General features: G+C 31.1%; 1 protein-coding gene across 2 annotated transcripts in view; it reads left to right on the top strand.

The window, feature by feature from the left end:
- The window catches only part of LOC124431449 (serine-rich adhesin for platelets-like), a 62,386-nt gene extending 36,249 nt beyond the window's left edge, over positions 1-26,137 (top strand). Inside the window, exons 2-6 of one of the 2 annotated variants that reach the window (XM_046979384.1) lie at positions 15,658-16,109; positions 16,275-17,182; positions 19,361-19,515; positions 24,564-24,738; positions 25,043-26,137. In XM_046979384.1, the coding sequence (XP_046835340.1) occupies positions 15,658-16,109; positions 16,275-17,182; positions 19,361-19,515; positions 24,564-24,738; positions 25,043-25,401 (2,049 nt within the window). In that variant the 3' untranslated portion in view covers positions 25,402-26,137. Of the gene's footprint in view, positions 1-15,657; positions 16,110-16,274; positions 17,183-19,360; positions 19,516-24,563; positions 24,769-25,042 lie in introns of both variants that reach the window. The other variant, XM_046979382.1, reaches the window with a different exon arrangement.
- Positions 26,138-26,500: the final 363 nt, after the last annotated feature.

Here is a 26,500-nt window from a genome sequence, read left to right as displayed (position 1 = left end):
AAATCTTTCGAACGTTCTCATAATGGAAAAAACCGAGACATCGATAGTGAGAAAAATAAAGATGAAAATGAAGATGAAGATGAAGATCAAGCTGAAGCTGAAGCTGAAATTGAGAAAGAAAAAAGAAATAGAAATAGAAATAGAAGTAGAAGAGAAGAAAACAATAAAATCACAAAAGTTTCCCAAAGTCTAATCGTTAATAGATTCATTAACTATGTATGCATACATATATATATATATATATATATATATTTATGTGTGTGTGTGTGTGCGCACGCGTGTATATATGTTTGATGTGTATTTGTATGTGTCTGTGTGCGTGTGTATTTGCGTGTCTGTCTGGTTTTTCCCCGATATTAATCTTAGAATGAATTTATCTAGCGGTAAATTTATCGTCGACATTATGCTCTACGAGAAACACCTTCTATAAATGCTAACATACATAATCGCGTCTCCATATTGAATTTTTAATTATTTCCATAGGATGGACGATCGTTTCATTTTCTTCTTTACTTCGGAACAGAGATATGTTGGACATGTAAAATAATAAAGAAGAAAGGAAGAATAAAAAGTGTGAGGGGCTAGGGGGGGGGGGGAGAGAATGAAAAGGAAAAGAAAGGACAAGAAAAAGAAGAAGAAGAAGAAGAAGAAGAAGAAAAAGAGAAGGAAGGATAATAAAAGAGAAAAAAGGAAGACAAGGAAGAAAAAGAAAAACAATTCGAATTTCGCGGGCGAATCGACGTAACGTGAATGATGGAGTTTTAGGATGTATGAAAGGGCGCCGGGAAGAGGGGGGGAGGGTGGCTTGGGGGAAAAAAAAGGGGGGGGGGGGTTAAACGATTGTCCATTGTCGAGCACACCTAAGCGAGGAGATTAAAAATCGACGAAAGGGAAAGAATGAAAGAGTAAGAGAGAAAGAAAGAGAGAGAAAGAGAGAGAAAGAGAGAGAGAGAGAAAAAGACAGAGAGAGAGAGATAGGTTTCTTCAGTTCGAATACACAATGCATACTTCCAGCGAGATATCTCGTTCGATCTTCGAATCGAAAATCTCGCAATTCCGAGTATCCGTACCTTCTGGCTAAAAAGGGTGGAGTAACGTTCCCATAATACATATATATATATATATATATATATATATATATATATATGTATGTATATATGCGTGTAACCTTAAAGATCACTTCTCACCCCTTCTCTCTCTCTCTCTCTATTTTTCTTTACCTCCCCCATACTTGTAAGAAAGTAGAATTGAATCGTTGGATTATACTAAACTCGACTTTTTCACACCTTTGTTACATACACACATACATACGTACACATGTATATATATATATATATATATATATATGTATATATATTATAGATCTACATATATCTACACATATTTGCACATATCTACATATGTATACTTACATGTATCTATACTATGATTATATATATATATATATATATATATATATGTGTGTGTATGTGTGTATATATGTAGGTTTTGTGCGTTTATATGTGTAATACGAAGAGATTGGTAGAACTTATGTATCGACATATACATACATAGGTAAAAACATGTATAGATAAGTGGCACGCACTCCCACGTGGGGATCTACGATCATGGGGGCCCCCTTTACAACAATGGTTAAGCGTGGGCGGCAAAGTCCTATTAATAGTGGACATAGTCGATATCTCGTGAGATCCTTGCCCCAGCATCTCACGTTAAAAGAGAAGGAAGAGATTATCTCTTGACCATTTTGATCCTTCAACTATATATACATTTGCTATTATTATATTTCTCGTTCTTTTTTTTTCTTTTTCTTTCTCTTTTTTCTCTCTTTTTTTTTTCTTCTTCTTCTTCTCTTTTTTCTCACTTTTCACCCCAGTTTCGCTGTTTCTCTTTACTTCGAGCTGTCATCTTTTCTCTTTCTCTCTCTCTCTCTCTCTCTCTCTCTCTCTTTTTCTTTTTTTTTTTTCTTCATTTTTCTTCCTCTTATTTCTCATTAAACATATCATCTGTTCGTTCCATTTTATTTCGCGTTTTATACGTTTATTGCGTTGTCTTTTTTTCTTTCATTTTGCTCGTTCGTTCTTTTTTTTCTCTTTTTCTTATTTTTTTTTTTTTTTGTTCTTGTTCTTTTTCTTCCTTCATCCATACTTTCGAACGACGCCAAAAGTCCAATTATCTTTTATACATTAATTATGTCTCCTTTTTTGTACGCCTTTTTTTTCTCCTCCTTCTTCTCCTCCTCTTCTGTTTTCTTTTTTTTTTTTTTTTTTTTTTTTTTTTTTTTTTTTTTTTTTTTGAATTAATCGTTCACACGAAACGCGCAAGCAAATAGAAAATTTATTGTCTTATTGATTTTTGTATACATTACACGTATATATCAAGTAAACTGCATATTATAGTAAATGTATACGCATATATTACACACACACACACACACACATATATATATATATATATATATATAAAGAGAGAGAGAGAGAGAGAGAGTTATATAAGAAAACGGTATATCGTTGTATTTAGAACAAGAGATAAGTTAAGAAAGATCGTTGGCGGCCTATCGTAAGCCGCTTAATAACAGAGACCCTAAGGGCCCGGGTTCATCTTTTCTCTTGGGGCCCGTCTTATAGGGCCCGACCTGCCATAACTTCTTCGAGATGATGCAGAGGGAGCATTATGCCGCCACGTTATGCCCCCATTATGCCGTATTATGTTACTATTTACGCTATCGCGACTACCTATTTATATTCCTCCTCTGTCTCGACTTATATGCACATATACACACACACACACACACACAGAAATACACACATATCTTTCTCTTTAATCTGTTTCCTTTCTTATCACTCGTTTTACCTTTTTTGAACACTCGTATGAGATAAGAATCAAGATCATTATGTAGATACATAAATATATAGATATATTCAAGTAGATAAAATGTAATTTATAAAATAAATATAAATATAAATATAGGTGTAAATACGTGTTTAATTGCTAGTAAAAAGAAAAAGTGTAATCAATTGATTCTTTTTTCTTTTCTTTTTTTTCTTTTCTTTCTTTCTTTCTTTTTTTTTTAAGTTCTCAATAAAATTTAGAAAAATAACATTGAATACACGAAGATTTCAATTTATCCACGTGAAATAGAAATATATGTAAGGGGCCGAATTTAAAAATAAATCAAATCAATAAATATTTAAATGTTATTGAAATGAAATCGTATGACGAAACCTTGACATTTAATTATTTATTACTGACATCTTATTGGCTAATATTTTACGCATTGACATTTTATTACTATATAGAATTATCGATCGAAAATATTCATTATATAGAGAGGTGTCAAAATTGTCTTAAATAACATTTTGTTTTATTACAAATGGATAACGTCGATCAATCGAAATAAAAAAATATACCGATTAAAGCGAGAACAGAAGTTTGATTAAGAATAAAACAAACGAACGAACGAACGAACGAACGAAATAAAAAAAAAAAAAAAAAAAAAGAAAAAAACAAGGGCGGGGGGAAGAAAAGACACGCGTTTCATTTCAATGCTCTGATCGAACGTTAAGTACCTTTCCAAGAATATTATCAGCAAAGCATCCCCGAGAACCGAAAGTTGAAAATAACGTGAAAGTAGTAACGGCAAGATGGACCGGCGGTGATAGAGGGGCAGGAGGGCGGGGGGGGGGGGAACTGGTGAAGGGAAAGAGAGGAGGATTATAGTCGACGAGAGGGTTGGACGGGTCGTTGTAACTGGCGGCGCATTAAGGAAGTATACCTGCGTCGTTACGTTCGAGCTTTAAAAGCGCATATCCCTTATGCGTTTGTTATCTTGTATTCTCCATTTTTGTTCACTTTCGAAGAAGAAGAAGAAGAAGAAGAAAGTCTGAATAAAGAGAGAGAGAGAGAGAGAACGTCGATGTTTTCGCATAGCGTGCTCGTACGTTTATACACATTATCGTTATTTCCCAAGAAATCACATAACTTTCTCTTTTTCTCTCTCTCGCTCTCTCTCTCTCTCTCTCTCTCTCTCTCTCTATCTATCTCTCTTTCTCTTTCATTTATTCTGTCTCTTTCTCTCTCTATTTTTCTGTCTCTCTCTTTTTGCCTTCTATCTCTTTCTTTCTCTCTTTCCCTCCCATTTTCTTTCTGTCTCTCTCTTTTTTCTTTCTGTCTTTTTCTTTCTCTCTCTCTCTCTGTCTCTTTCTTTTTTCTTTCTATCTCTTTATTTCTCTCTTACTCTCTCTTTTTCTTTCTGTCTCTTTCTTTTTTCTTTCTCTTTCTGTCTCTTTCTTTTTTCTTTCTGTCTTTTTCTTTCTCTTTCTGTCTCTCTCTCTCTCTCTCTCTCTCTCTCTCTTCCTTTTCCTCTTTCTACCTATTGTAGTCTCTTAAAAAAAAAAGAAGAAAAGAAAAAAAAAAGAAAATAATAATAAATAATTATACATAATGTAAAGCGTATATTTACATTTATTTATCGATAGAACGGATATAATCGATATCGAATGATGGAATAATAAAGGGCACAAAATTATTCGAACGATTAAAAATGTTAAACCAATGAAATTTGTAGAATATGTGGATTGACGTAATGAGAAAAGAAAAAGAAAGAAAGATAAAACAAAAAAGAGAGAAAGAGAGAGAGAGAGAGAGAGAGAGAGAGAGAGAGAGAGAGAAGTAGAAGAAAAAGACAGGGAATAATTAATTTTCTCCCTTGTTCCTCGATAAATTTCTAAATTTATCATGATCCTCGTTGACATTTTCCTTCTTTCTTTCTTTTTGTTTTTTTCTTCTTTTTATTTATTAAGAGGAAAAAACGGAGAAAAGTAAAAAAAATTATATCTCGATCACGTTCCATCTGAATAATACTTGAATATCGATAATGAGATGCGATAACGAAACGAAAACATGACTTTCTTTTTTTTTCTTTTTATATATATATATATATATATAATAAGATAATATATAAAATAAGATTCGAATGTGACTAAATTTGTATGTATGTATATATATATATATATATGTCGATCTCGACTTTTTCCGATTCATTCTCAAATAACGATTACGAGAGATAACGATAACAAGAATTATTTATATAACAAAAAAAAAAGAAGAAAAAAAAAAAGAAAAAATTAATCAAATTAAAAGCACCAGGTTGATTCGAAGCTCACATTTTAAATGCGTCACATCGATTTTATAACGAAAAATAAATCCAAGCCAATCATTATCTCTATCTCATCTGATCCATTTATAATATCAAAAACGAAATCATTTTTTTAATCGATCCTTTCTCTCTCTCTCTCTCTCTCTCTCTCTCTTTCTCTCTCTTTCCATTATTTTTAATCGAATTAATCGAGAAATAATAACACGAGTGTAAATCAATGGATTCTTATGATCATATTATTGAATCAATTTTATTTTCTTTGTAAAAGTAAAAATGAAGGAAAAGAAAAAAAAAAAAGTGAACGAAAAATTAAAAAGAAAAAAAAATAAATAAATAAATAGAAAAAAGATCGAAATAAGAAGATATATAAAATACAATACGATCATTCCAGGTACGAATTCGAGGAAGTACGATCAATGATAAATAAGGAGGAAAAATGAATGAGAAAAAGGAAAAAAAAAAGAAAAAAGAAAAAAAAGAAGAAATACTTTGAAAAGACGAAGAAAGAGAGAGAGAGAGAGAGAGAGAGAGAGAGAGAGAGAGAGTGAGAGTGTGAGAGAGAGAGACAATGAGAGAATGAGAGAGTTAGAGAGAGAGAGAATGAGAGAATGAAAGAGTGAGAGAGTGAAAGAGAGAGAGAGAGAGATAGAATGTGTGAGAGAGAGATAATTGAAAGAGCGAGGGTTGAGGGAGAGGGTAAAGTTCGAAGAGGAGAAGGAGTACAATCGTATCTTAGATACCAGTCAACTGTCATGGCGGTTACACGTGGTTTTGCCGGAGCTGAGAACGCACGCGTTCTCACGAACGAGTATCGAATCTCGTTAAAAGACTCGTACGAAAGTTTTAATTCGATATCAATTACAATTTACGATCTTATTATCACAGTGATTTTTTTTCTCTCCCTTTTTTTTTTCGTTTTTTTTCTTTTTTTTTTTTCTTTTTTCTTTTTTGTTTTCTTTTTCGACAAATGTGCTGCTTTTTCTACGACAACATTCGTTCATCCGTATTACGATATGATCTATTTATTATTCGTACGTAATGTTTGTTCAAGATATTGTGATAAATAATAATATAATACGAGCGGAAAGTAACGTCAGAATTGATTATCAAAGAAACAATGGCAGGTAATAGTCTAATCGAAAAAATTAAAATACTGTGTATATATATATATATATATATATATATATGTATGTATGTGTGTGTATGTGTGTATATATATATATATATATATATATATATATATGAATTAGAATTATTATATAATATTTATAAATGAACGAACGATTATGAATAAATTTATATCGTATATATTATATTGTATCACGTAAAATCGTATAATTCGATAAAATTTTAAAAAATAATTGTGTCAACAAAAAAAATTAATAATTAGATAAAATTTATTACAAAAATAATATAATTCGTATAATGGATGATCCTATTATTAGTATTAATTATTATATGTAATATATTAATTATTATATATAATTCATGTTTATTAATGAAAAATAATTCTTTAGAAAAGAATCATCTTTCAATATCGTTAATAATTTGTTATCTCATTGATCTTTTTATTGTAATATATAAATATATATACACACACATACATGTGTGTATACTTCTTTGCTACTTTTTTTTTGCTTCTTCTTCTTCTTCTTTCACAAACGCTTTAACTTTAAATAGAATCGAAATGAAATTAGCCTTGAAAAAAAATCCGTAGGAGTATAATATAATATATAATATCGTTGGGCGCTTAGAAATTAATTCCCCGTTGCTCGGGCATCGTGAGATTTGTGAAAAAGAGAGGAAACAAAAAATTTAAAAAAGAAAAAAGAAAAAAAAGAAAAAAAAGGAGGGAAAAAAAAGGAAAGAAAGAAAACGAAAAAAAAAAGAGAAAAGAGAGAGAGAGAGATACCTCTCGAAGATGAGACAGCTAGAAAAGATTTTTTATTATTCGAATGATCGACCTTGTGGATCGAAGGATCTCCTCTCGTACGCACGTGCGATCACAAATCCTTTTCTTCTCTCTCTCTCTCTCTCTCTCTCTTTTTCTCTCTGTTTCTCTCTCTTTCCCACTCTTTTTCTTTCTCGTGTGTTATTTCGGTAGAGATCGAGAGACCGTTATAAACCAGTTGGAAGAGATCGACAGCGATCGTTTCGTTTCCTTTTTTTCTTTTTTATTTTCTTTTTTTTTTCTCCTTCTTCTTCTTCTTCTTCTTTCTATTTGCTTCTTTTTTCTGTTTACTTCGCTTCTTATTTTTTTCTCTCCTTGATCCCGATCCACCTATAGTTCGATATATATTTGCGTGGGACTTATGTTATCTCATACTAATTTCTTTTTTTTTTTTTTTTTTTTTTTTCTGTGCCGTTGTTGTTTTCTTTTTTCATTCAACCATGATTTCATTCTGAAACTTTATATAATAATTATTTATGTCATATATATATATATATATATATATATATATATATGTATATGTATATATTATTAATATTACCATTATTTATATATTAATTATTTGTACATTCTTATAAATATCCTTGCTTTTTATTTCTCTTTATTTAAAATTTCTTCCTTAATAAAAACACTTGACAATTGTAATAATAATAATAATAATAATATTAATAAAAATTAGAAAAATAAAAAAACATTGTTCTCTTATTATGCTATATATATAAAATTGATGAATTTATATATTCTATTTTTTTTTTTTTCTTTTTTTAATCTTAAAAATAAATAATAATTTTCTAATACGATAAACGTACTCTCTCTCTCTCTCTCTCTCTCTCTATCTATCTATATATATATACATATATATATTTGTCTCTTCATTTTTTATTTGACTAATTCATTATCAGATAATTATCGTATAATAATTATATGAAACGAAAGAAATAAACAAAAACTGATGCACATATATATACATGTATTACGTAAATATATCCAAAGTAAAATTGATGATTACGACGCAACGAATTGTAATTGATACGATTCGATACATACATATATATGTATATATATGTATATATATATATATATATAGATAATTTATCAATCGTGATGTTTACGTTTTGACATATGTACAAACACATATAATATTGGAACGAATTTAATTATAGCGATTACTATGGGATACAATGGGAATCGAACGGAACTTCATTTTTATGTGTCTAGACAGTTTTACATTTATTATTAGCGATAAAATTCCTTTCATAAATATTCTAAGTACTTATTACTTTCTAAGTTATTTTACGATTGAATCGATTCTTACTGTAATATGTATTTATTTACGTGCGTGTATCGATGCGATTTGTATTTATACATGTATATGTGTATGTGTACGTGGAAGAGAGATAGAGAGAGAGAGAGATAGATAGATAGATAGAGAGAGAGAGAGAGAGAGAGAGAGAGAGAAAGAGAGGAAAAGTAGAAAAAAAAGGAATTATTCTATTGCATGCTTGCTCGTTAGCTCGTTCGCTTGGATTCTTGTTTATTTGTTTGCGTTCTTCTTCGGCTCGCGTAAGATTCGACCTTGTCTTACGATAAGGATTCCATGAATGAGTATTTTTGAATTATCTCAGCTAGCTCGATCAATTTACTTTTAAATCGTAATTATAATTTCAAGGTCGATTGTTCTATATATAAAAAAAGAAGTGATGATGATGATGATGATGATGATGATAACAACAATAATAATAATAATAATAATAATGGTAATGGTATTATATAAATGATGATGATAACCTAATACATTTTTTTTGTGTATGTATGTATGTACGTATATGTGTGAATGTGTGTGTGTGTGTGTGTGTGTGTGTGTATGTGTGTTTGTTTGTTTCTTTGTATACATTTTTTGTCTTTTCTTTTAATTTAATATCGTTACTGTAATGTTAAATTTATTATATTAAATTATTACATTAAATTAATTATAATAATAATAATAATAATAATAATAATAATAATAATAATAATAATAATAATATTAAGTTTAATATAATAATATATATATATATGTATATACGTATATATTATATTATATTATAATTGAATTTTATTATAAAAAAAATTTCATATCTTAATATTATCAAATTTTGGAAAATTCAATTCAATTCAATTTAATTTATATATATACACGCAAATATGCGTAAGATTTCAAATTTTTAATATAATTAAATTTATGATATATGTTTGATATATATATATATATATTTTTTTTTTTTCAATTAAACAATTAAATTACCAGAAACACTTACGTATTAAATTAAACATGCATAGAAGAATCATGTCTTCATTAAATCTCTCTCTCTCTTTCTCTCTCTCTCTCTCTCTCTCTCTCTCTCTCTCTCTCTCTCTCTCACTCTTTCTCTCTTTCTCTCTTTCTCCTTCTCGAAGAGAAAAAAAAAACATTAGATAAAACTAATACATTGACGAAGGTAGAATAAAAATGACATATCAGAGTAATCCTTTCGAAAGGATCAAGAAGGGATCAGCTCGTATCGTCCTGCGAATCGGGAATAAGTGCGTTGACCTTGAACCTCTCGTGCTCTTCGCTTCTTACAAAGGTCAACGAACTAATCGATCGAACGAAAAAGAAAAAAAAAAAAAAAGAAAAATACGTCTTTCGAATTTTAAAGCTTACGATCGAAGAAAAAACGTCGAAAACAAAAAAAAAGAAAAAAAAAAGAAAGAAAAGAAAAGAAAAGAGAGGGAATAAAGAAAAGGAAAGGACTAAAAAAGAAATATAAAAAAAAAAAAAAAAAAAAAAAAGAGGAAGGGACACGACGTTTTCTCGCAATTAATTTTTCATTTTTATTCATTTATTTGATTCTTGTTATGTTTTTATCTTTTTATTTCTTTATTCTTTTTTTCTTTTTTTTTTTTTTTTTTTTTTTTTTTTCAAACGATACCAATCGATTTTTGATAAAACGTTTACGAATAATGCAATCCATTGAATTCGATACTATTTAAATATGTATATGTCATTCGACCTCTTTGTCTCTCTCTCTCTCTCTCTCTCTCTCTCTCGTCTCTTCTCTTCCTGTTTGTTTCTCTATTTCCTTCTGTCTATGTATATGAGTCTCTCTGTCTCATTCTTTCTTTGTTATTCTTTGTATTTAAAGTAGGATGAATCGAATGCGTAACCGATCGACATCGTACGGTATCGTAACTGTATAAGACAAGAGAACTCGATCTTTACGATTAACTATAACATCACGAATATAATACCAAAATAATGTAATAATAATTTTCTATTGAATTATTTACGAGTATTTTCTACTTTTTTCACTTTTATTATATTTTCCTTTTGTTTTTGTCTTTCTTCTTTTTTTTGTTTATTTGTTTGTTTTATTCTCTCATTTTTATATAAATCTAATAATAATAATAATAATAATGATAATAATAATGATTATTATTATTATTATTATTATTATTATAGGTAAATAGATCGTGTGATATTAATTTTTGTTTAATCGATCATTATACTGCAAAAATCATTATGATAGATATGTACATATTTATGTAATAACAAGTATATAATAATAGAGTATATCGTGATAATAAATCAAAAGAATATATTATATGGATTATTTAATAGTAATAATTTTTATATAACATTATTATCTGTATATTATATAAATATATTAATATTATGAAATAATAATTATTATAAAATGTATTATATATTTTCGATATATAAATATTCGTTAAAGAAGAAATTATTATGATCTATAATAGTTTGGACATATGAAAAAAAAAAAAGAAAAAAAATATAATGAAAATTCGATCGATGACGCATAAGAGTAAGAGAGTGAGATAGATACATTTATATATATATATATATATATATATATATATATATATATTTATACATGTAGTGAAAGAGAGAAAGAGAGAGATAGACAAATATGTAAACCACGATTAGTATTTTCGATTAGATTATATTTATTCAGCTTGTGAAGAAAATCTAATATAAATGAATTTAGGTTACGGGTTTATAATCGGATCAATCTATTCTAATTTAAATAGTCGATATCTTTTAAGATAATGTTAAGATTGATAGATATCATGGATATAATATATTACAATAGAAAGTATAAACAATTTCGATTAAGCTCTCTGTCAAACTATTACCGATCGAAATTAAAACGATGCTAAACGATTTCTTATCTTTATTTGGGATCGACAGTTAACACAAGATTTACGCTTGATCGGTTCACCGATGAAATTCAATATGAGATACTGCATCGTTTCGATTGCCCGATGACGTCAATAAAACTGAAAACTGGTCTTCCGAAGAAAGAAAAAATGATAAGAGAACAAAGAAGAAAGAAAAAGGAAAAAGAAGAAACAAGAATGGAGAGAACAAAAAAAAGAAGAAGAAGAAGAAGTAGGAGAAAGAAATACAATTTATTTTCGTCGGGTATCAAAACTTCATCAAAAAGAAAAAAAAGAAAAAAAAGAAAAGGGATACAAAAAATAATATATTGAATAATATACATATTATATACATACATTTCTTTTTTATAGATACAAACAGAAAGATAAATAGATAGATAATATTACGTATAAAAAGAAAAAGATAGATATAACGATTTACAATTTATCTCTCTTTTTATCTATCACTTTTATACGTCATCGATCAGATTTGAATTTCTTCGTTCGTTTTTAAATATAAAAATGTTATTATATAAAAAAAAAAAAATATATATATATATATATATATATAAATAAAATTGAAACAAAATAGACATACATGGATTACGATGGATATAATGAAAAAGAAAAAAAATAAACAAACAAATAAACAAACAAAAGAAACAAAGAAAAGAAGCAAATAAAACGAAATAAATTATACTCGTGAAATGTAATAATAGGTATGAATAAAAAAAATTATTAGAGATAAAAACGCAATAGTATAATTTTAACGTGAAATGATATTGAAATAAGTTGAATAATTAAAAAAAGAAAAAAAAGAAAACAGAAAAAAATATAAAACAGAAAAAAGAAAAAAAAAAAAAACATATGCCACCGCGATAAACGACAAATAAAATTTTCATAAGATAAGATTATCGTTTGAATCGTTTATTCGAAAGAACGGTATGATTGAAGGATAGAAGAAAGATAGGGAAAGAGTTACTTAAGACGAAGAGATAGTATGGATAAGATTGAACAAGGGGTTGAAACGAAATAGAATTCAAAATAAATAAAAGCTTGTACTTTTGTTCACGTATATTTGCGATAATAAATTCACTATAGTAAACTCTATAAATGTATATATTTTGTATATATATATATATATATATATATATATATATATATGTACATATTTGTGAATACTTTTACAATATAATGTACGTAAGACTATGGAGGCCCATCGAGCCTTTACGAGTATCTCTCTCTCTCTCTCTCTCTCTCTCTCTCTCTCTCTCTCTCTCTCTCTCTCTCTCTCTCTCTCTCTCTCTCTCTCTATCTCTCTTTCTACAAGACAGAAGAAGAGTCAAGAAGAATTCTGCAAGATGCCACGAGTCTCGTTGTGTTGGTATAATCGTTTATTTCGCGTCGACCTTTGCAGGGCACTACGTCAAAATGTCAGACGCGACCCCGCCTGAGAGAGAAAGAGAGAGAGAGAAATAGAGATAGATAGAGATAGAAAAAAGGAGAGAGAGAGAGAGAGAGAGAGAGAGAGAGAGAGAGAGAGAGAGAGAGAGAGATGGTAGGGAAGATGCACTGGGAACGTTGTAATGGGCTTACAAAGCGTAACAAACTGATGCGAGGTCAAACACACGACGGGCAATAAACACACCGAAAGACAAATGGGCCCTTAAGGTGCACCACACCGAGAGAAAGAGAAAGATGTATATATATATATATATATATATATATATATATAGTACTCGAATATGCTTGCCCTTTTCCGTCCCTTTGGGCGATACCTTGGAAAAAAGGGTTGGGTACTTCGCTTTCTTACATTTTTCATACATATGTACCTATGTACATACGTACATATATCCATACATCTATATATATATATATATATACTTATAAATAATACATATTTCTTTGGGCGCGTGGGGTGTACGATTATCGATAATTTTTATCAAATAACGACGTATCGTTATATAAAGAGAAAAAGAGATAAGATAATAGAAGATAACGACGGGTGCATCGTATTTGGTGGGGCGGGGGGGGGGGAGGGAAGAAAAAGAGAAAAAAAGAAGAAAATTTTATTGTAAAACAGAAAGAAGAAAGAACATGAGACAAAAAGAGATACAGATAGAGAGAAAGAGAAAGAAAACAAATAATAAAAAAAAAAACAGAAAAAGAAGAGCCAAAAGAAAAGAAGACAGAAAAATAAAGAACGAGTCAAAGATTACCAATGAGATAACGGTGTCGAGGAAGTACGAGATAAAGAAAAAGAAGAGAGAGAGAGAGAGAGAGAGAGAGAGATAGAGAGAGAGAAGATTAAAAAAAAAGAGAAAAGAAATTATGAACAACGATTTCAATCGACAAAACGAATTAAAATAAAAGAACCAATGAAATTGATTTAACGCCAGGTTTCTTCATGCATGCGACAGAGACAGAGACAGAGAGAGAGAGAGAGAGAGAGAGAGAGAGAGGGAGAGGGGGGAGAGCGAGGGAGAGCGAGAGAGAGAAAGAAACAAGGCGCGAGGTCAGGCGCGTTCGCGCGACAGGCAATAAACGCGTTGAGAGATAAATGGGCCTTTAACTTAACCCCCTCCTTACCCCTTATCCCTTTGCTCTCACCTATCCTTTTACACCCTTCTCAAACCTACCTACCAGCACGACTACATCCCCCACCATTGTGGGTCCACTCGACTACGTTCGGGCCCTACCCCCCTCCCCTCCCCCGCCCCGCCCCGCCCGCCTTTTACCTTTGGCTAACAAACTGTGTTGTTCATTTTCATCTTGATATTCTCCTTAGCACGATATGGCGTTATGCTAACATCGTATCATCAGCGTTAACGCATAAATTTAATCACCCTCTTTCTCCCTTGCCATCGTCATCGTTATTATCACCATCACCACCATCGTCATCATCATCAACATCATCATCATCATCATCATTACCATTTATTATTTTCTTACTTAACCGAGATTGTAGTAACGGTAGCAAACGCTTCAACGAAAAGCGTTTTATTTTCTTTCATGATGGAATGATTTGAATTAATGTTGGGGAAGTGTGGACAATGTTTCCCCCCACCCCTTTTTTTTATTTTTTCTTTTCTTTCAACGTATGTTTTTTATTTTTTTTTTATCGTATATTGTTATGTGCGCGTATATGTGTGTGTGTGTGTGTGTGTGTGTGTGTGTGTGTGTGTGTGTGTGTGTACATTAATTGCGTTCGTTGATCAATTGTGATAAACGTAATATCTTAGTAATATATAGGTTTATTTACGTTATAAAATATTTATATAACGAGTGATACGTACGGATTTATTAATTTTTGTTAATTCTGATTAATATATAATACATGTATATTAAATAAAAAAAGAAAAAAAAAATATATATATATATATATAGTTGTGTATAGATACGTATGTATGTTTGACATTTGTGTATACGTATACATGTATTGTGTATTATATGTTTTAATACGTGTAGACATATATATACACACACACACACATATATATATATATATATATATATATATATATTCCCAAGATTGATTAGGATCATTTTCATCTAAAGAATTGAACGATAATAAATCTAAAACTCCGGTGTCCTGTCCCTCGAGGTAAGCAATAAAGAGACAAGGTATGGTAGATAAACGAGGCCCTTAACTCGAACAAGAACAACTAAAGAATTATTTCGAACCTGAAGACAAACTGACAGACAGACAGACAGACAGAGAGAGAGAGAGAGAGAGAGAGAGAGAGAGAGAGAGAGAGAGAGAGTTGCCTGTTAGATTTCTCTTTTTAAAAATCACACGAATATGAAAAGACATTTACACGAGTAGCAAGTTATCGCAGTGAAATCAATTTTCTCTATATAATAACAAAACAAGAAACATAAATAAAATTTCGTAAATTCTTACATTTGATTGCAACTATATAATGACTCGATATATTCCCTCGTAACGATACCAAATACGATCCAAATGTTTACAATATAAATAAAATATTTACTAAAGATACTTGGTAGACCTGGAGTATCTGGTAAATATATATATATATATATATATAATTGGCAAGAAGGTACAACGAGAAATGCGTCGACCGCCCCTCCCTCCACCTCACCCTACCCAAGAAAAAGAACGAAATAAAAAAGAAAGAAAAAAGATCTTTCGAAAATGAATGAACTTTTCTCGTTTTCGCGTAAGCCAGTAGCCGAGTATCGTTCGAATTGCCAATTAAAAGTTTTAACGCGGTCCATAAAGAAAGGAAAAGGATCGATAAAAACTTGACTATGGGATATAAAAAATTTTTGATGGGTTTTTTCTTTTTCCTTTTTTTTTTTCTTTTTTCTTCTTTTTTTTTTTCAGATGCCGCAAACAGTGCCTTCAGCGGCTGGCTATTCGCCGTCTTTCGACTACAGTACCTTTCAATTCGATTTGTCTCTTCTTCCCGATGATTATGGTGGTATTGGTAATGGTCAAAACAATTTAAAACCAACTCAGATAAAGCAGGAGGCTTGTTCGCCGCGTCCTTGTTCCCCGATAACAACGACGTCAAAAATAACAACTACAACAGCGATCACAACGACAACGGCGAATTATCCAAGTCCAGCTTATACCGGTACTGGGCCTTGCGAGTTACCATTGTCGCCAAATTATTCTCACGAAAATTCACCTGGATATCCTACGAGCCCTTATTACGTACCAAGAAGTCCCCAAAGTGCACAGTTTTATCCGACCAGTCCTGAACCCCCTTCGAGCAAACAACCTATCAAAAGAGAGAAGAGTCTCGATTTGCTTGCAATACTTCAAGAATCCAGGTAAAACGATCATTATCAATTTCATTAAATAATTATATATATATATATATATATATATATATATATATATATGTAATATACATATCTTTAAGATTAAAATTAACAAGTCCGATGTAATAACTCAGAAATTAATTAAAAGACATCGTACCGTTCCAATGTTTTCAGGCTCTTAGCCGAGAGTCTAGGATATCGTGAAGATTCGACGGATTGTACGGTACCATGTACACCGCCGAGAACCGAGGAGGACATTTACAATAGTCTGGATGCTGATTTTTTTGCTAAAAAAGAGGACGCCAGTACTGTCCAAGGTCAACATCCCTTGTTAAAAGAGATACTTTTCAAGGAGGAGCCACGTTCAGCTACAAACAGTGTTTGTAGTAATTCTCCTTCCTCTTCCTCCTCCTCCTCTTCTTCGTCATCATCATCGTCATTATCGTCATCGTCATCGTCGTCATCTTCTTCCTCTTCCTCTTCTTCTTCGTCCTCGCCTTCGTTATCGTTATCGTTATCGTTATCATCGTCCTCATCGTCGTCGTCGTCGTCGTCGTCGTCGTCGTCGTCGTCGTCATCATCATCATCATCATCATCATCGTCCTCGTCATCGTCCTCGTCATCGTCATCATCGACTGCTTCGTCCTCGCCAGGACCTATCGAGTACGAGAGCACGTCGCCATTACGCGAGTTACTCTTCAAAGGTGTTAGAAAGGATTTCATCAATAATCTTCAACAACAGACAACATCGATTAAAATCAATCAGGCAAAAATAGAAAGACAACAAGACATTATAACAAGGAGTAATCCTCTTGAGAAGGAAGAGGAATTGTTTAAGGATACTGAAAAAAGTGATCATCAATTACTCCGCGAGGTATTAAGGGATACGAGCTTTCAAAGGAAATACAATTTGAGACCGGTTGATCTTGGTGGGGTTGGTACTGGTTACGTCGAGGACATGGAGTCTGGTGAATGTGTCGGTGATCTGGCAAGAGAACAAATTGAACCAGTCCTTAGCCTTGCGATTCAACAATTACAAAAGGACTTTGATAATACCTGCGTTGCTTTGGGTATTCATCCTGGTAAGTTGGTCAAATTTTAAATATCTCTCTATCTCTCCCTACCTCTCTCTCTCTCTCTCTCTCTCTCTCTCTCTCACATTTTATTTCTTTCTATTTCTATATAAATAACTTTCGACATTACAGTCCTATGTATTGATCTCTCTCAAAACACATTTTACCATTTACATTATATATATATATATATATATATAACTTGATTTCGTTTATTATTTAATCATATTGATATTTAGAAATCATAATAGAGGTTTCAGAATCGTATAGGATAATTCATCTTAATCGATGATATCGATCATATCGATCATATCGATCATATATAATCGTCAAGGAGGAAAAGAATTATTTAGGATTAAAAATATCCAGGAGTTTGATGTTGGCAAAAGGAAAAGAAGAGGAAGAAAAAAATAAAGAAAAAAAAAAAAAGAAAAAAAGAAAGAAAGAAAGAAAAAACAAAAAATAAAAAAGAAGGAAATAAATAAGTATTATACTATACATAATAAGACATACATATATATATATATATATATATCCTTGACTATTAATTAGAATTATCAGATCGTTTAAAGCATGGATATATAATATAACTATTTAGTATATATGACTCGGTCGATCGATCGATCGATCGATTGATCGATTCGATTCGCTACCTTGCCCCAGGCGAGGATTCTTAACTTATGGTTACCCATGTAACTTTAGCTAAACTAAACTAGCTAGCTTAGCTAGCTAACCTTAGCTAAGTTGCTTACCTGGTTTAGCCACCTTAACTAGCTAAATGGCTGACTGCTTAACCAGTGAGAAGGAGAGAGATAGATAGAGAGATAGAGAGAAAAAGAGAGAGAGAGAGAGAGAGAGAGAGAGAGAAAAAGAGAGACACTACTCGTGAAATCTTTTCGATGCACGCGACCGGTTACCCTATTAGTTCGTTTCTCAGAGGCACAATATGATGTCACGTTTCGAATAAATTACCTAGTCACGCGCCATCACAGATTTAATTCGTGTGCGCTTTAACGATTAGGGTTACGAAATTTCGATTCTTTCTTCAAGGTCACCATGCTTCCCGTTGATATTTCTTTATGTATTATTATAATAGATAGAACCAATGCGCCGCAACTTCTTGTTTGTAATCTCTTTTGTTCTATCCTATCTTTATTTTTTTCTTTTTTCTTTTTCTTTTTTTTTTTCCTTTTCATTTCCTTCTGTTTTTTTTTTCTCTTCTTTTTTCTTTGTTTTTTTTTTTCTTTTTTGTATTATTATTTCCTCTTTCCTCTTCATTCACGTGACCCTACTTACTACGATCGTGAAACTTAAACTTTGTACTTCTTATGATACTTAGAGGTATCACTTCTTTTTTTTTTGTTTTTTATTATTATTTTTTTTTTTTTTTTTTATTATTATTATTATTATTTTTTTTTATATAATATCTATCACAATTGTTCTCTATAATCCGTAATGAGAGCCTGCGCGCGTCCGTCTAATCGTTAAGTAATTTTAATTTTCTATTATAAAATCGAATCAATCTTTGTAATTGATTAAAATACGTATTATCGTTTGATAATTTTTCAAAATGATTATACATATGTGCTTTAACGTAATATACGCGTCGTCGTCGTCGTCGTCGTCCAACGATATCTGTCTTGATGACATAAGAATGAAAGAGATTAATAATTTTAAAAGACGATTGTTTAAATAGTCGGTATAGAAAGAAAAGAAAAAAAAGAAAAAAGAAAAAAAAAAAGAAAGAAAAAAAAGAATTCATTCGCTCATAACTGTTATCGTTGAAACGATACGAGTATAATCTAATATCTAAATATCTAAATATCTAAAATCTAATTTAATAAGAAAATTTCGATAAATTCGATCGATTGTTGTACAATGTCGATCGTCGATCATCTAGCCGGCGAGACGCGTTTAATTGTATTAAGTGGACCGAAAAGTAATGTCGTTTCTGTGCATGTCGATATTTGATCGTTAAAAATTATTAAAAATTGTGAAAAATTGTGAAAAATTTATTCGTTTGAATTTAATTTAGGAAAGCGACGTTACTTTTCGATTCCCCGTAATAAATTCTGAGGAACGGCGATATGTATATTTTTTTTCTTTTTCCATTTTTTTTTTTTGTTGTTGTTGTTGTTGTTGTTGTTTCTTTTTTTGTGAATACAATTGTTTTCACTTATCGTTCAGAGCCCAGACGTTGGAGCGCGGCTGACGTTGCCGCATGGGTACAATGGGCTAGGAGACAATTGCAATTGCCGTCTGTGCCCTTGGAAAGTTTCAACGTCGATGGCGCAACTTTGGCATCCCTGACGGAAGAAGAGTTCTGTCAAAGAGCACCGCAGGTAAGTAAGAAGGAGTGCTGGGGATAGGATAAGAGAGAAGGAGGGAGGGATGGGACGGAGAGAGAGAGAGAGAGAGAGAGAGAGAGAGAAGAATTTAAAGGATCAAAAGAGAATTAAAAAAAGAAAAGAAAACCGAGAGAACTTTCATCGGTTGTACCGTTACAGTACCAATCATCTTCGTCGTCTCTTTTCGTTCATCCGCCATTGGAGTTTCGAAATTTTGTTTTTCTTTTTTTTTTTTTTTTTTTTTTTTTTGGACACATTCGATGAGACAATATTATTAAACGAAGTGAAACATTTTTATTATTCCTTTTATTATGATTTATTAATTCGTTCCAAATTTGTAAAATAGTTTTGTCTCGATCAATGCTATCGTATGGGAAAATTAAATTGAAAATAAAATTTTGTCCTACTAACTTTATCGCCCTTGCATAACGCACTTTTCTTTATATATATATATATATATATATATATATATATATATATATTTTTTTTTTTCATTTAATTGTCTTGTTCTTAATTATTATTATTTTTGTTGTTATGTCGTTGTCGTTTTTGTTAGGAGTTTCCTTTTTTCTTCTTCTTCTTCTTTTTTTTTTTTTATTTTTTTTTTTTTCGTTTTTTTTTTTTTTTTTATCCTTTTTTAATATCGATCGCGAATTTTAATTCACTGACGAAACGAGACACACGCCTATCCCTGATAATAATTTATCGTAATCGTTAAGAATCATGGATTCAACGAAAGATTCGAAAAATTTATCACAAAGGAATGGCGACGATATTGGAACAGTCGTAAATTTAATAAGATCTTGATGTCACGAGATGGTGATTTATGAAATTAATAACTGTCACCTTCGAAAATCGGAGATACGAATTTTTCTACGTGCAATCGTTATTAAAGAAATCAGGAAAGATTTTATTAATTAACGTCGTTCACTTTCGCAATGTTTATCACAGCAAATCGTTTATTATTTAATTATTATTTATTTATTTATTTTCTTTTTTTTCTCTCTCCTTTTTTTTCTTCTTTTTTTTATATAATATCAATCCTTCGCGCGTGAAGCTATCTAATTTTTTTTACTTTTTTTTTTTTTTTTTTTTTTGAAATTCTTAAATTTTTTTTCTTTTTGATGGATCACAGATTGAACGAATACACGGAGATCCGAGAAACTTTATGGAAGAATTGCGATGACGAGCGAGATGAATAAAGAAAAAAGAAAAAAAAGTAAAGATAGAGATAGAGAGAAAGAGAGAGAGAGAGAGAGAGAGAGAGAGAGAGAGAGAGAAAAAGAAGGCCTCGAAATTTCTAAAGTCTGTACTATCGTTGCAAAAAAAAGAAAAAAAAAATAAAAGAAATAAAAAGAGGAACAAACAAAAAATATCAAAAGAAAAAAGAAGAAGACACACACACACAAAGAGACACAAAGGCCGTAAAGTCATATATTTACTCGTTCGTTTCGATCATTCGAAAAAAAGTTCAATTACCAAATGAAACCAAAGCAAACCATCTTAAGTGACCCTTTATCAAAGTTTACTAAGATTACTTACCTCGATTATAAGGTTATCATCTCTCAACCGATTCTTACGAACAAATCTCGTAATTACACGTTTTCTCTCTCTCTCTCTCTCTCTCTCTCTCTCTCTCTCTCTCTTTCTTATCGCATGGATTTTCTCTTCTACCGTTGACTCGTAAACAATTCTAATATCTTTCTTATATTATTACAAATTTATGGACCTGTCGTTTGGTATCAGCCAAAAACTGACCATTAAAATTACGAATCATTATATATATATATATATATATATATATATATATATATATATATATATATTTTTCCTTTCTATTTCTATATTTATCGCTTCTCCCATTCACCACCCTCGGCCCCTCCCACGCCTTTTATCAAATCCAAAAATAAAAAAGATAAAAAGATAAATCACCTAATGTAACAAAATTATGAACAATTTTTACGTATCGAATCAAATCAAATGCTCCCTTAGATTTAATCTAATCGATACTTTTTCAAGAACTATTGTTTCACACACACACACACACATATATATATATATATATATATATATATATATATATATATATATATTATCGGAACAATTCTCTTTCGTAGCAACAGCGCAATGTCGAGAAACGTTCTCTCGATGGCCGGCGCAAGGTCCGGTGAAAGTGAATTTCCTGGAAAGCAACGTGCGTCTCCGTGCGCGTTCTTTCCGTATAATCTGCGCTCTCTTTATGTACCTGGTGGTGCGCAATAGTTAGTCGACATGACTAAGCAATAGACGCTCTAATAATACATACACTCATCTCGTTCGTTCGTTGTAATATTTGTTATTTAAAAACAGAGAAACAAGAAGAAAAAAAAAAAAAAAAAAAAAAGAAAAAATCAAACAACGATATATCCTCCGAAAGATGATTCGACTAATATTATCGAACTAACGTGTTATTTGTGATCTTTATTATTCATCGTCATCATCATCATCATCATCATCATCATCATCATCATCATCATTATCATCATATATCCGAAGGAAAATATTATCTATATTCATTTGTTGATAAAAAAAACATTTATTAATAACGCACTCATGTTGTTTGTCGTTGAAACGAAAAAAAAAAAAAAGAAAGAAAAAGAAAAAAAGAAACAAAAAAAAGGAGAAAGTCGAAAAAAAAGATAGAAAAAAATCAAACGAAATATATCATACGATAAAGACCTATCCAAGTAATATTATTACCGAACTAACGTATTATTTATGATCTTTATTGTCCATCATTATCATCATCATCATCATCATCATTATCATCATCATCATTATTATTAATAATAATAATAATAAATATTACCTCTATTCGTTTATTGATAAAACTTCTGAATAAATATTTGATCGATTGCAACGAAAATTCTTTATCATTGACTCATACAGATTGCTCGATAATATAACAAGTAAATGCTTACTCACTTAGTAACTCACTAACTCACTAATTCACTCATTTGCCGAAAAAATAAATGTCAATCGGTCAATTTATCAGGCCGGATTCTTATACAATTGATTCATCAAAATATCTATTAAAACGAACGTCGTCGATAACGATCATAATCATTATCATTATCATTATCATTATCATTATCATTATCATTATCATAGTTGTCGTCATCGTCAATGTTCTCAGTGAGTATATAAGAACATTCTCAGCTTCCCTATGTACTCGTATCGATTCGCGGAAGATTTCGAAAGAGATCGATGCACCGGTACACCCATACATACATCTCTAGTTACATATATATATATATATATATATATATATATATATATATATACATATACATATATATATATACATGCACATACATACAGAGTTATATACTACTCATACTAACTTAAGAAACTCTGTTAGGGCAGAGCGCATAACTGCACCCAAGGTGCTCTCTCTCTCTCTCTCTCTATCTCTCTTTCTCTTTCTCTTTCTCTGGCTCGGTATCGTATCTTCTGATTGGTGTTCACTTACGTGCTCGAACATTCTGATTGGTTGGGGAGTCTTCGAACGATTCGCAAAAGTAGGTCAACGTCTCTGGCGTTATCCGAATGCCTTCTGACTGTGCTTTGCCCGAGTCTTCGCATCGACATCACCAGCTTTCCTACTAACTCCTCTTCTCCTCTTTCTCCTCCTCCTCCTCCTCCTTCTTCTCCTTCTTCTCCTCCTTCTACTTCTTCTTCTTCTCCTTCTCTTCTTCCTCTTTCTCTTTCTTCTCCTCATCTACCTCTTTCACCTCACTTCAGTACATTGCGAACAACAAACCCGCTTTCTCTTCTCTCTTTCTCTCAAAAGACACAACGTTAGCCAGGCCTACAGAGCAACGGCCTATACAGACTCCAATAAGGAATTCTAACGCGTAGTCTTTTTTCCTTCCGTTGTTTTTCGATCTCTTCTTCTTCTTCTTCTTCTTCTTCTTTTTTTCTCTCTCTCTCTCTCTCTCTCTCTCTCATTTTTTTCTTTTCCTTTTTTTCTTGACTTATTTTTTATTCGTTCACATTCTTCTCTCTCTATCTCTTTCTATCGTTAAATCGTTCGTATGTATTTGCTTTTTCTCATCCTATTAATTTATATTTGTTTAAATTTGTTACACACATATGTATATATATATATATATATATATTTATGTATGTATATCGTTCGATTCGTGTTGGAATTTGTCAACTTTTTTTATGTAATAAATTGTCTTACGAACGAACGAACGAACGAACGAACAATCGATCGATTGATTATCAACATTGGATTAAATTGGATTACATTGGATTATATTGGATTACATTGTATTATATTGAATTAGATTTTCGCATTTTAGCAATTTTTGTTTATACTTGTTATCGATTACTTGTACAAAACGTTCGATATAAAGTTGATCATAAAGATATATATATATATATATATATATATATATATATATATATATATATATATAGATGTATTTGATTGTATCATTATGAAACTCGATAAAATCTTACTTCGTTATTTTTTATTTTTATATTTATCCCTCGATACGTTTCGATACGTTCAATCTAACAGATGTCGTTTTTGCGATCGAACATTTTGAAATTTTGTCCCCACTCGAAAATTCGATTGATAGACGAGGATTAAATGGGGGGGGGGGAAAGAAAGAAAGAAAGAAAAGAAAAAAGGAAAGGAAGAAAAAAAATTCAGGGGCAAAAATAGAAAATATATAGTAATATCGTAAAAGAGAATTAAACGATCATACAAACGATATTGGATTAAATTTATGATAAGGATTTGTCAAGCCTGATCTAATCGATGAAACAAAATTGACCTACAATATCAGGGTTTTATGAAAAAAAAAAAAAAAAAAAAAAAAAAAAATTAAATCACTAAATTTCATAGCTGTTCTAATGGACACTTTTCTTTGGAATATCCTATACATACATACATATATATGTGTGTGTGTGTGTGCACGCGCGCCTGTATGCGTATAAAAATTTCTCTAATCTTTGACTCATGGTTATTTCTTATGATAATGTTTCAGTGCGGCGGTATGTTACATGCACAATTGGAAATTTGGAAAGCCGCGGTCGAGGAATCACCTAGGAATACATTGGCGGCATCTTGGAGTCCAACTGGTGTAGTACAAACACCGGTCAATCCAGTGACAACCACACCAACGTCCGCCGTTGTCAATGTTAATTCTGTCAACGTCAAAGGTTCGACTTGTACAATTGATTTCTCCGACGGTAAGATATGTAAAAAAAGAAAAAAAAAAAAAAGAAAAAGAAAATATATATATATATATATTTTTTTTTTTGCGTATATATCGCCCGATCTCAGAAAAAAAAAGAAAGGAAAAAGAAAAAGAGTGGCTTACGATCGGTGACGTAATTTGAATATCGGGGAAAAAATAAAAGAAAAGAAAAAAAAAAAAAAAAAAAAAAGACAGAAAAACAGAAAAATAACACGAATATATCCGAGAAATTCCCTGAGACCTCAGGCATAACTAATTCTTTTCAGACGAGGATGACGATTGCAGTAACGGTCAAACAGGTAACAACGTTAATGGCACCAATCCACCTGGTAAAATGCGAAATGGTGGTTCACATATTCACCTATGGCAATTCCTAAAGGAACTACTACAGAGCCCAGGAGTGCATGGTTCCTGTATACGTTGGTTGGATCGCGGAAAGGGTGTTTTCAAAATCGAAGATTCAGTTAGGGTTGCCAGGCTATGGGGTAAACGTAAGAATCGTCCTGCGATGAATTACGATAAGCTTAGCCGTAGCATTAGGCAATATTACAAGAAGGGTATAATGAAGAAAACTGAACGTAGCCAGAGACTAGTTTATCAATTTTGTCATCCTTATTGTCTTTGAGGAAAAACAAAGAAGAAGGGGAAAAAAAGGAGAAAAAAGAAAAAAACAAGAAAAAAAAGAAAAAAAGAGAAGAAAGGAAGAGAAAAGGGGATGAGGGATGAAACGAGGGAGAAAAAAGGAAAAGAAAAAAATAAAGAAAAACGAAAAGAACGAAAAGGAGGATACGATACAAAATAAATAAAACGAGCAAACGGAGAAAAAACGAGTGACACAAATTGCTCCTGTATTTGATGTGAAAGGTTTGGGGTGGGTGAAGAGGGAGATAAAATAAACAAAAAAAAAAAGACAAACAAACAAAGGGTAGAAAGACAAACAGGGTTTTATATATATATATATAATAGATATGTATGTGTATATATATATATATATATATATATATATATATCTACACATATATATAATCGGAACGACCTCCGTCTTTTTCTACGTGCGATTCCGTCCGAATTCGTTCGTTTTCTTCACTTCGTCGTCCCAATTAGAAACCAATTAAAAAGATTCTCCCCCCAAATATATCTTTTATATTATCTTTGGATCATTTTGAGGGTATGATTCTGTATATATGTACATTGATATGTATATGTATATATATATATATATATATATATATATATATATATATACGAATATGGGTCATTTTATGTGAAAAGGAAGAATTAATACGGAGGTCGATAAATGGTATAAATGAAATAAAAAAAAACGAAACGAAAGAAAAAAAAACAAAATTAAAAACGACACACACACACACACACACACATATATATATATATATATATGACAATAAAGATGATAATGATGAGAAAGTGGGGGAGGTTTTAATCGGGGGAGGGAGGTAGATGGGAGGAAGGGTGGGGGGGGGAAAGGAGAAAAGCAACGTGTTAAAGAAAATTCACGATCATGAGATCCGGCATGTTAAACGATTTTATCTTTTCAAAGATAATCTCGTGACAACAGCTGGGTACCACCTTAGTACGCCCGTTTTGGGCGATATTATATATAATTACATATACATATACATATACATATACATATACATTTACATATACATATATATATATATTTTTCTTTTTTTTTTTTAATTTTATTTTTTATGTTTATCTGT

The sequence above is a fragment of the Vespa crabro genome, chromosome 21 (genome assembly GCF_910589235.1).
Source record: "Vespa crabro chromosome 21, iyVesCrab1.2, whole genome shotgun sequence".
In the NCBI taxonomy this organism is placed as follows: Eukaryota; Metazoa; Arthropoda; class Insecta; order Hymenoptera; family Vespidae; genus Vespa; species Vespa crabro.
Note: the sequence above shows the minus strand (reverse complement) of the source record. Positions and strands in the feature narration are given on the sequence as shown.